The 12,613-nt window shown below is 37.0% G+C and overlaps 1 protein-coding gene across 2 annotated transcripts in view; it reads right to left on the reverse strand.

Moving 5' to 3' along the window:
* KLHL1 (kelch like family member 1) overlaps positions 1–12,580 on the reverse strand; it is a 196,699-nt gene extending 184,119 nt beyond the window's left edge. For both annotated transcript variants that reach the window (XM_039560154.1, XM_039559587.1), the window contains exon 1: positions 12,040–12,580. In XM_039560154.1, the coding sequence (XP_039416088.1) occupies positions 12,040–12,530 (491 nt within the window). In that variant the 5' untranslated portion in view covers positions 12,531–12,580. The remainder of the gene's footprint in view (positions 1–12,039) is intronic.
* Positions 12,581–12,613: the final 33 nt, after the last annotated feature.

The following is a 12,613-nucleotide window of genomic DNA, read 5'->3' on the forward strand; positions in this document are numbered from 1 at the left end:
CTTACACATAAAAACATCTTATTTCAACTCTCAGCTTTAGTAATGTTTGAAGCCCATCATGAAAACAGTGCCACCTGAAGAGAAATCAACTTATCGACTTACATGGTGGTGAGAGAGACGGCACTAGCAGTTACTTAGTGCTGTTAGGAAACCATACGAAGTTCCTTTAACTTTTTATTTCGCATCTAATTCACTCTCTGGAAGCAATACACTTCATTATATTTTCCACAATATTTTTAAGATAATGTAATGAGAAATATGACATAGAGTGGGATAATTGGGTGGGATAACAACGAAGCTTGTGCACTAAAAGGAACACACTAAATTTCACTTAATTAAAGAGCTACAGCTTGATGAACTAAATACAGAAGTTTTAATTATGTACTTAAACTTTTTTTTTAATGAGTACTGTGGATAAATTTATTTTACTATAACATTTATTTGGTGGAGATTTAGCATCTTGTCTTTAAGGACTCAGACTCAAAATACCTAGTTTCAGTTTATAAATTTCCCCATGCAATTCGGGTATTTTTGCTTCAGTGTTCTGTCTTAAAAAACAAACAAACACACAAAAAAAAACCCCACAAAACAAATAAACAAAACAAAACCCCCACAAATAATAGTTCTGGCACTTACTTTAAATTAGTGCAATTTCATTAAACACCAAGATTTTTAAGACATGAGTCTGTGCATTATGTTAAATGTCTAATATGATGGGGACTGATTTTGGTTATGCGTAGTCATGAGATCTAGCATACCACAGTAGTCCAGTGGAAAAGCAATTCAGCTGAAGTCATAAAACATAAAGAGAGGATGTACTTAAATTCTGAAAGATATATTCGATGATTGTTGTAAAAATGGAATGATAACAAAAAACTTTTAGTCCTCATACAAAAGGTTAGGGTTTTTTTTTAATCTTTGTCAGCATCTGCAGGCAACCTTTTCATAGAAAGATACTGACTGACAGTTTGTGAGAAATTATTGAATGTGCTTCTTTCTTCAAGGCAAAAAGACTGTCACGTCTAAACATGTCATGATTGACAGAAGTTTGTCTAGTTTATTATAATGTTATAATCCCAGATATCAAAGAGTCCACACCACTACCAGGAAATCTGTTTGGTTTTTAAAAAATATAATAAAATTTATTTCCTGTGATAATCCTTTCTTGATACAACACGTTTCCTAAAATGATAGTGATTTTTTTTATGTGGAATTTCTTCAGACAATCCATGTGTTTCTTGATTGTTCTGGACAATACAGTAGAGCTGAGACTCTACCCAAACAGATCCAAGAATAGGAATTCTTTTTTTGTGGGCTATGTGTCTGTTCATCTACTCCTATGATTGAATTTTAGCAGCAGTGTGGAATACTTGATTCATATTTTATTTGCTTTGTACTAAGTGCAACACTTCTGCAGAATGCTATCTAGACATTTGATCCTACTTGACATCTCTGCTGATTATTGTTGTGACAGGATAGCAAGTTGCACTACTCCATATTCATTTTTTCAGAGGTGTTTTATTTTTTTCAAGATTATTGTGCACTTTAGTTCTCTCTTGTAAGATATGGGTGAATCATTTAAGACTCTTTTTGTTTGTTTTGTTTTTAAGAAGCATATGCTTTACTTCATTATTTAGTCCTTATTGACTAAAATGACAGTACCGGGTGCAAAGAAACATATGAAAAATTCCTACTGATACAACTACTGTTCCTAATTTTGCATGTCAAGGCTTTCCTCTTCGATCCCTTTTATAGCAGATTTCATAAGTTCTATTTACATCTCTGATGAACAGTGAAGCATTCACTTTCATCTAAACTTCTATCTTCTCAAAGACTATTACTTTTTAAACAAAAGTCATTAATCTTCTAAATTAAAATACCAGAGTCAAGATACACAAAAACTTAATTCAGGAGGATTAATTATCATCAAATATGTTGGTGCAGGCATTGTTATTAGCCAACAATTATTAATTTAAGCTTTTGCTATTAAAAAACCAACTTCTGAGATGTGACAGTAGTTTGAAATCCTTGTCTATCAACAGAAGACTAAAAATATTTTAAAAATTGTTTCCACTGACTGAAAATATTGAGTAGTTTATTCCATATTGTTTACTTTCCCCCTTCCCTTCTTTCTCCTCTCTCCTTCCTTATTTTCAATCTCTCATATACTTTGGAGTTGTGCTTACTATTGCCCCTTTGAAGGGGGTGCGGAATTTCTTTTGGGGTATTTCTGTTCTGAATTTCATAAAATCGATGTAAAAAGTATGTTATCTTTGTGGATAAGTTAATAGTCAAAATTATGAAGAAACAACTGACAGAAGAGAACTCAATAAATAAATGGAGCATAAATACAGCCAACAGACATTACACGCAGAAGGTTTGCATTTAGCATGATGATTAGCATAATAAAACTCTATAATATAACTAGTTTTAAAAAATTAATCTTTTGGACATTCATAAACTATCACAATTTGATTGCATTAATAAAAATATAGCAACGCATGTGGAGATTAGTAGTGGATGGATGTACTGTAACATTACAGATTCCAGTTTATAAGTAGAAAAATAACAAGGAATATGGGAAAAAAGCAGTGAGCAGATAAGCCTGAAGGCTTGGACTGGTGATGCACCTGACTGGTCTAGAACATGAAAAGAACTTACATCTCTGTAGGCAATCGAAAGTCTGTCTAAGAACTGAAAGTTGAGTATCTGAAGTGCCACATATTCCTGCAAATACAGACACAGTGGTTTTTATCATGTTTTCTCCATACTTGCTGAAGATCAAACTTCTATGCTCTGAAAGAACCTACTCACGGCTAGAATAGAAAATAATCTGGGAAAGAATAGTTTCAACAAAATCATGCAGCACAACAAAACTACACATGAGGTATGCATCCTGTACTTTTCTCTCCTTACATATTTCTACATTCTATTTTTAGGTATGGATCACTGACACCATTGAAGAATCTCTAGAAAGAATTAGGAGCCCAAATAGGATTCAATCCTAGGACTATATTCAGCAAAGACAGAGTGTGTGACTATATTCTTTCAGATTCAAGGATCTTTTGAGATTATTTGATTTGGTTTTGTTTTCCTCCATGAGTTTTGCACGAAGCAAACCTACATAGGAGCAAAAAGACACCAAGGTGTCAAACCAGTGCTGCTTTTCCATATGGTTAGAGTGGGAGGAAGGATGAAAACAGATGACAGGAAAATACAGATGTTACAAAAGGTTGGATATTTTAATGTTGATGAAACATAGTAAAACAGAAGACTTGACTGATACAGTTAAAAAAAGAATGAATGGCAGATGATGTGTTCCATGAATTACACCCAGCTACTTATTAAAGAGCAAGAAAATCATTGCCTATTAAACTCAGAAAATCAATCCCGTGTGATACAGATTGTTGGTTTAGATTCAAGAAATAATTTTTAAGTTTTGAAAAAGACTTTTCCATCTTTCAAATACATTTTGAGATAATGGCAAACACTAAAATATAAAATCTCTTATTTTCAGTTCTGCACAATCGTACATGTTTTATTTCTAACATTCCATTTTAATATAGTAAGTTGAAGTCCAAACTTTGGAATACACACCACATTGAACCAAGTCTTAATTCTCTATGTCTGTTTCTGTTGGCTCATTTCTGAGAACTAAGTAATGATCATTTATTTTCCATTTTATCTCATTAATTAAAGTAAATATTTTTTATGGGTCAAGTGGAACAGATGAAATTTCATACGAAGTAGTGAAAATGGAAATCAAGAGATAAGATGTGCCTGTGTAAGTTAAAGAATGGATTCAGGATCCTAATGGGTAGGACAGGTCTACACAACAGCCAAAATGTGGCAGGGAGATACGGAGTAAAGGCCTGAAGAGGGAAGAAATAGGAGGTATGATTACAAACGTGGTTTGGAAAACCAGGCTACTCATGACAATCACCTCTGATGCCTTGAATATATATATCTTTATGACAAGAGAATGGTATCACTGGTCTAAACTAACAGTAATCCTCAGCATTGCCAGTACAAACATTCAAGACTTCAGCTGGAAATAGGAGATATGGAAAGAACAATGTGACATAAACTTGAAGCATGTATTGAAGCTTCCTGCTAAATTTTAACATGAGCTTTGGAGAAACATACTTAATTATGCAGAAAAATGTTTTCACTTATTATTTTATAATAAATTAAAAGAGTACTTTTAAAGTGTAAATGATGATAATGTTTTAACCTGTTACTACATTTAAAATTAACATTTTCAAAAATTCTGAAATAGAAGATTTAAAATACTAATGGAAAAACATCTAAAGAAAATTATAAGCTTTATTAAAACTCTTACCAAAAAATCATAATATTTTAGTATTTTGGATCTGTGTTTGTCTTAAATTATTGGTAAGTTATGACTTTTTGAAATAAAAATCAGACATTTTAGATACTGCTGAAATTAAATGTTTGGTAAAATTAAGGTTTGGGAATTTGGGGGATCTTTTTTCTATTTTTTACTAGGGATGATTACAGAGTTAGTTATCTTTCTGAGGAAGTTGTAGCAGCTCTTAACTTTTTATAGGAGAAATTTCCTTTCTGAAACTTTAATAGCATCTAATTCTTTCTCTAGTGTAAATAGTTTACTTTAGGTCATCAATTCTGTATTCTAAAAAATTGTTATAATAACACCAGAAAATTTGTATGCTAGGAAATTCTGCCAAAACATCATAGCATAATATTTAAGGAGCAGTTTTCACCTAAAAAATGCAAGCTTGAGATATAAAAAGAAAGAGCAAACTTTTAAACTGATTCCAACCGGTTATAAAAAAAATGTGTCACAAGGCTAAGAAGTAGCTGCTAGAAAGAAATGATCATGTGTTAAGAGCATGTTTATATGTATCAGCACCATTCTTATGAATGGAACAGATTCCAACAATATGCTCTAATTTTTTTTCCATGCACAATATTTAAGTGAACTTCACTGCTCACAAAAAGGGTATAAAGGAATCAACTCTAATTTATTTATTAATAACTATATAAATTATATACATAATGCACTTTTAATATATGTAAATCTTATGATGTTTATATACAGAGAGAAATGTAGATGATATCTATTTATTTGTATAGACTTATGTAAGTCCCTACTATTATTATTCCAGAAATGGTTTCATCAAGGAAAAAAAAAATTATACTCAAGCCAACAGTATTTCTGGAGACTTATCTATAAAGATGCACCATCAACTGGATTTTCCAGATGGCTGTTCTCTGTACTTGCTTTCACTTTGACTATGAACAGGTTGAAAAGCATTTCCCTTTTGTAATGTTCTTTGATGTTACCCATATGAGGTCCATAGTTTTAGAGGTATTTTACTGATTCAGTCACTCTCCATGCAACTGATATTTTCACTGCCAAATCTTTTCTTAATTTTGAATTTTTTTGAAATATTCATGCAAAACAGTGCAAGTTAGTCCAGAGGAAAAAAGAATGGATGGTTTTGTCAATGTTTAAAGTACACGGGTAACAACAACCAAAAAACTGGTCAAGTCCCTTCCTTTCTAGTGTGTTTAATGGGCTGATGTTTTCTAGCAGCATCCATACTTTTAATGAGATGAGAGATATGCTTTTTACTAACGCTGTGAATATATAATAGATTCAATTAATTCTATCCTTTTATTCTGTCTTTTTAGAACAGTTTGAATTTGCAATGTAGACTTCAAATTATGTTCTTTTTATCAAATTTAATTGAACATTAAACATTTAAATTGAACATTTGAACCTGAACTAGCCACTTTAGATAACTGTTACACTCAATGAAGAGAAATAGGGACATTTGAAAGATAATTCACCTTATTCGAATATGTGCATCTAAGAAAGCGATGAGATGAGAGAAGATAAATCCCCATCATGGACTGAATGAGTTACTCAATTGAAAGTATCTTGCTGACCCATTAAACATAGTAAATAGTATCATCAACTTGGCAGCCAGTGATGAAACAAGTCAGAGAACATAGTAAAATGGGGAGCTGAGGTAAAAACATAGGAATGGGAATTCTATCAGGATTTTATTAAAACTGACAAAGGAGATAAGGGAAGGTTTAAATGATACTGAAATTCAAAGATTACGAAATAGGGAGAAACAGAAGAATGAGAGGTCCACGAAGCTGATAATGAACTAGGGGAAATTTGACTTTATTTTTGAAAGTATCTTGACAAGATACAGACAAGGCTGGACAGAAAGTAACCTGGTAAGCAAATCAACAAGGTAGATGGGAAGAGAGGTTGGTAAAACCAAGTAATGCTTTCTGGGTAAGGAACCTAGGATTTGAGGAAGGCAGTTGGGAATCCTTTGAGACTGTGGAAAGAAGGAAAAAAAGCTAGAATAAGACCCAGGAGAATGGATACTCAAAACAAAAATAATGTAAAGAGGATGTAACAAAAGAAAGTTTGGGAGCACCAAGAAGAACATTATATGAATTCTTGCTTATCACTAGAATCCCAAACGCAGCAGAAGACTCTGAAGACTTGCCATTCTTCAGATGTTGAATTCCTCAATCTTTCTGCAGAGAGTCCACCATCACCATTGTAATTACCCACATAAAAATTAAGAACTTTCTTTTGATGTCAGTTCATGTGACCGTGGGATACACAGTGAATCCTCAAGTTTCAGTTCTGCATTCAAGTGGTGGACAAAAGAAATGACAGCACATGAAGTGACTTGTGCATTCTTCTGCTTTTTTGTCAAAAACCAAACCAAAACAAACAGCCAAGCTTTAGAAATGCTGTTCTACAAGTAGCAGAGCCAGATTTTAAAGTTAGGAAGTTCTAGACCTGGATTTTCCTTGTAACTTATTTAGTTCCATACATGTATATATACAGTCTTCAGCTATGTGATCTTGCACTATTTTTATCACCGGATTCTTCTGCCTCCCATTCACAGAGCATAGATCCTCTGAGAATGAATAAGAGCTTTGGAGGAGAAAGGTCTGTGGCCTGTGTTGTGTAAGAACCCTGACTCTTTTGTTGTGAAAGTTAAAAGTATAAATACAAAAGCATAAAAGTTATATAACCATTTTTAGAAGTTTCATAATCAAGTTGAAAAACTGGCTCATGATAAAAACAAATGGATTTTTCTCTTCTGATTCCATAACGTAGAAATGCAGAATTGTGTGATCTATATTCCACCCTAAGCATTAAATTACCTTCTTAACAAAGAAGTCTATATGAGATAGTATAAAAACATACACAGCTATTAATTTGACTTCTTTAGTATCTAATTTTAGGATCTGGTTATCACAGCAGAAGCTATGGTTCAAATGTGGATATCACCTCAGAAAGGCCACAGCCATGATCAGTTGTGAAAATACCTGAAGGTGTGAGAGCTCACAGGATAGACTAAGACATAGGAAGGTACCTTGATTGTCCTCTTTTTGTAAGCTCAGGTAGCGAGATGAAAGCTGTAAACAGGAAACTCCATTTACTTAGAAACCAGAGACCAGAAACCTCTCATGAGACTAGATACACTTACAACAGTACATGAAGTACTTAAGTAGCAAATTTTTATGACAATTTTATCTACATTTTCTAATATGGTCAAAATATTTTCTCAATAAATTAGAAAGCAGCATTGAGAATGTTGCTCATCCTGACCAGTTCCAAGTTCATAACTTTCTATAGATGCATGCCAACCAGAAGGTTGTAAGTTGCTAGAAGAAAAGGAAGAAGACTTGGAAGTGGGAGAGACTAATGGGCAAAAGAGTCAAAATGCAGGATTTGTGGGCTCAGAACTGAAAAATACAAAATAAATGCTTGTACAAAAGCTTTGATCCTATAGTTTAATCATGTACATTTTTATGTTCCTGATTCTACACTGATCATAATGATTTAATTTAAATAAATAGTTTTGACCACAGAGACTTGCAAACTAAATTTCTAAGTTAATGTTTGAGTTAGAATATCATTCTCTCATTTATTAACCTTTTGGATTCCCATTAATACTGAATTTTTTACTTCACATTGACAAACTCGACAGCAACAGAGTAAAATGCTTTCCTCATTACTTTTTCTAGCAATTCAACATTTGAGCATGAAACTGCTGTGTGAGGAAGGCACAGTACTCAGTCCTCTCAGTTCTTGCTTCAAGGTACACTATTAGTATCTAATCGTGGGAGGATTTGACATTTTCTTTCAGAAGCTCTATTTTCAAATTATTGTATGTTTTATGAAAGACTTCTGCATTGTCAGTGCTTCCTTTATGTGGGTTAAGCATATCTGGCATATCCTTCTTGGAGCTGTCTCTTAAACAAAATGTTAATTGAATCCCATGTTCTCCACTCCTCTTGCACACAACCAGAGGACTCTGGGGCTGGTTTGCAGATGGGCTCATCATTTATGAGTGCAACTGAGAACAGAGGAACTAGTGGGAGAAAAGTGCTATATGCTCTGAAACCAATCAATTCAATGTTTTTTTTTCTCTTTTCTCTCTCTTTCTGGTTCAGTCCTCCACTGTAAAATAGGGCTGTTGTAAAAATAAACCTGTTACTAGTTTGTGAGGCATGTACTGCGTGTAGTGGTGAATAGTCCTGAGAGCACATGAGGAATTACATCTACACAGGATTTGAACAGTGCAAGGCAAGCAAAACATGCTACCATCCACTCAGGAAGGAGGGATTAAAATAGTAACTCTTTGCCTATTAAGTGAATCCCATTCATGTTGAGGGTTGATTAACCCCTCACCTGAAAAGAGCTGTCATGATCATGTAAAATCTCCATTATAAAATGCGAGGATCTGATGGATATATCGCAAATCTTTGCACTGGTATTTTCCAAGAATTTTGGGGCTGATTTGTAAATCTTAATTATAAATTCACATTATAGATTTTTTTTTCCTAACAGTTTTGTCTTAGGAAATGAAGATCAAAAAAACCATCTTTAAATATCCACTGTATCTATTGACAATTTTGTCATGCCAGCTCTAAACCAATTTGATATGCATGTTTCCAAGCAATTCCAAGCAATTTCAAGCAGACAGTGTTCTAACACTAATTCTTAGCCATAAAACATTTTTTTTCTTTTTACAGATACAATATGAAAAATAGAACAATTAAGTACGTACTTTAAAACATGCCCTGTCTAACCCTTCAGTCTTCTTAATGCCAGTAGGACTATACACATAGCCTTACTTATGAATAGATGTACTGTACAATTGACAAGACAGGATGTTCTTTAGAAACATGCAAAAAACCCAAATCAGTAAAGTAGAATGTACTTCTTATTCCACAATATCTAACAGAACACTAAAATTAAAATTAAGAATTTGAGATCATCCAGCTTAGTGTTTAGCTTAGATGTAGAAACAGTAACTAAAACTCCACTGAAAAACAAACCCAGCTGAGCTGAAAAAGGATACCAGTACAAAATTCATGTCTCAAGCTGAGGAGACCAGCTGGGGAAAAAAAAAAAAAAGAAACTAACAAACAAACAAAAAACCCAAACAAGAACCAAATGAAAACTCTTTGGGAGATACAAGGATCCCAAGTACACACTAAAAATAAAAACCAAAAAGTAATTTTCACTTGTACATATATGTCAATAGCAGAAATAACAAAAAAAAAATTAGAAATCCCAAGCATAAAACCAAAGCCAACTTGTCAAACTGCTCCTCATATTATGTCCTACCACTGGGTTTCGAGCTGTTACTGCCCAGAGACCTCCTGTTCACAACATTTGAAATAATGTTGACACGGTCTATACTGGAACATATTCAAATATTGAATTCTCACCACTTTCACATAACAAAAATATTGTTTTCCATACAGTCCTCAAATATTAAAGCAGTTGTTAAATATGGGCAGGACTAACACTATGGAAATTCAGAAGTTATCACTTTCTGTACCAAAAATCCAGGTATATGCCTAAAGGCTTGGTCGAAGTCCCACATGTTCATCTGTTTATGTATTTGATAGTATCTGTCATTCTGGACTGGGGAGTAATTTACATATCCTACAGTCACAGTGAAGTAAAGAAGTTGGCACCATTTATAAGACTTATCTCTACAGAATGAGTGAGACAGAAACTTCCAGGGCATTAGAAGACCTGGATTACAGGACTTTCAGGCACAGAACTGCCATTTTTGCAGCACTTGCCCACCTCTTGCCATAACATACAAAGTTCATAGAGGTAAATGAAAGGTTCTTTGATGAGAAATAGCAAAGTCTTAGACTAAAACTAACTTAAACATTTTCATACTTCAAAAGGTTGCATTTTCATTAATAATAAAATCATCTCTCCTGACACAGTTACTTTAAATCTGAACAAATTTAAGCATATTCCTTCAACAGGACTACAAGTTACTGATGACTAGATGTGTTGTTTCAGTAGCAATGAAAGAAGAACATGGAATAAATGGATTATAACAATCAAGAGCAGTAAGTGCAGTAATCAGATACATGTCACAGAGTACACAAATTCTACCAAGTCGACTCTTATGTGCAAATCAAGGGGTACCATTAAAACTCAGTAAGTTTCTGTTAGTGTGCAGATCTTTACAGAGTCTCAGATCAGTGACACACCTAAATGAAAAGTCTATATAATGAAACTATATTTGTACTAGTTTTTAACCTCTCCCACTCACTCTTCAAAAGCCTTGAAAAGATAATTTTAGGGCTAGTGTTTTACCTGTCTTTGTAGTGTATCTGATTAAAATTCGAATTCTTGTTGCTCAGAACAACTTCCAATATTCATAAAAACTTCAGTATTGCTTTTTCTTTAAAAACATACCCTAAGTCACTTATCAGCTATTCCACATGTTTAAATTATATAGCTCCTACTAAATGAACTATGCTAACTGACAAAACAATAAGAAATTAAAGGAGACAATATATGCTTTAGGGCTCTCTGAAAAGGTGCAACATACTCAGTTACATGTATGTTTATCTCCAGCCATACTAATCCAAACATACCCACGGTACTGTCCCTTCATCTAATATTTAAGACTGTATGTTTAACTTTCAATAGGAAAAAAACAAATCATTCCTTTCATTTCTTTTCATGTTTAGAAACCGAACTGTACATTTCTCTCCGTACACAAAGAAAAAAAAAAAAAAAAAGACAAGGGAAATGAAAATGAAGTAATCTTAACCATGGGGAGGTGGGGGCAAGCAGAGCTAAAGCAATGAATCATTTTACCCTTAGGACGATCTGTATCAGAGTTTTTCTGAAAGCTCTCTCTTAACTACATTTCCTTCTTCAAATGATTTTAATTTCTGTTTCAGCTGGGGGCAAGGAGGGCAGGGATTGAGAAAGAAAAGCAATTCAACATTAACACATTTGTATGAAAAACAAGAATCTGGATGTGTCTTGCTTGTTCTTACATCCTCTCAGGTGTCACTGGGTTCATGACTCTGAAAATTCTTATAATTCTTATTTTTCTCTGAGGTAGGGTGCAACACGGTTTAGTCACCGAGTTTCAGGAAATAGGACACTTTTACTTTTGAGCTTTCATCTGTCATCCCACTAGCCAGAACAACACTACCTCCCGCCAGCGTTTTAAGAAACTTCTGACAAAGTTGGGTAGCGACGATCCCCAGCGCGGAGCGCCGGCTTTGACAAGCGCCGGTTCTCGGGCCAGCCCCGCGGGCAGGGGCAGCCCAGGAGCGGGGGCGGAGGTGGGGACAGAGACAGGGACAGGGACAGGTCAGGGACAGGGGCAGGTCAGAAGCAGCCGCAGGCCAAGAGAAGGGGCAAGGTCAGAGGAAGGCCAAGGGCAGAATCCGTGATCCGCGGCACCTTGACCATGAGGCTGGCCGGTCTCTCCCGGGGCTCTCGGGCAGTCCCCCGGCCGCCCTTCTCTCCGCCTCCAAACCCTGCCAGCTCAAACGGAGGAATCCTCCCGCCCCGAGACCTCCGCCCTGCCGCAGCACCGCCGGCACACTGGCCCGGCTGCACCCACCCCGCCACTGTCCTCCGGGGCCGCAGAGCCCCGCGATGACCCCCGCGGACCCGCCCGCGCCCGCCGCGCAGGTGGCGCCGGAGCAGCCGCGCTCCCCTACCTGTGCCCGCCTCCGTCACCTGTTGCCCGGCTGCCTCCATCGGCGCAGCCCCCGGGCGCCTCCTCCCCCTCCGGCGGCTCCAGGGGCTTCTCGGGCTCGCGGGCCACCTCCATCCCGCCGGGCACCGCCTCCTCTTCCTCCTCCTCTTCCAGGGACTCCACGTAGAAGACGGTGCGGGGTGGCGGCGGTCCCGGGCCGTGCCCCGTGGCTAGCCGGCCGCCGGCGGGCAGCAGTGTCCCGTTGGCCGGGCTGGCCGTGGTGGCTGCCGAGGAGGAGGCGGAGGAGGCGGATTTCTTCCAGAAGACGCCGTTGCCTCTCTCCTGGCTCTTCAGCAGGCGGCTCTGGCTCGGTCCCCAGTGCTCGAAGCTGCTGTCGGGCGGCAGGCAGCCTCCCCCCGCCGGGCCGCCCGCCGGCGAGGGGTGGCTGAACAGTTTCCAGCGGAGGCGCAGGATGTGCTTCACGTCGAAGTCTTTCCTGCCGGAGCCGGACATGGTGCCGCGGCGGGCGGGGGACGGGCGCGGGCTGAGGCGGGACTCACGGCAGCCAGGCAGGGCCAGGCGGCGGCGGCAGCGGC

Source organism: Corvus cornix, chromosome 1, assembly GCF_000738735.6.
Source record: "Corvus cornix cornix isolate S_Up_H32 chromosome 1, ASM73873v5, whole genome shotgun sequence".
Taxonomy (NCBI): domain Eukaryota; kingdom Metazoa; phylum Chordata; class Aves; order Passeriformes; family Corvidae; genus Corvus; species Corvus cornix.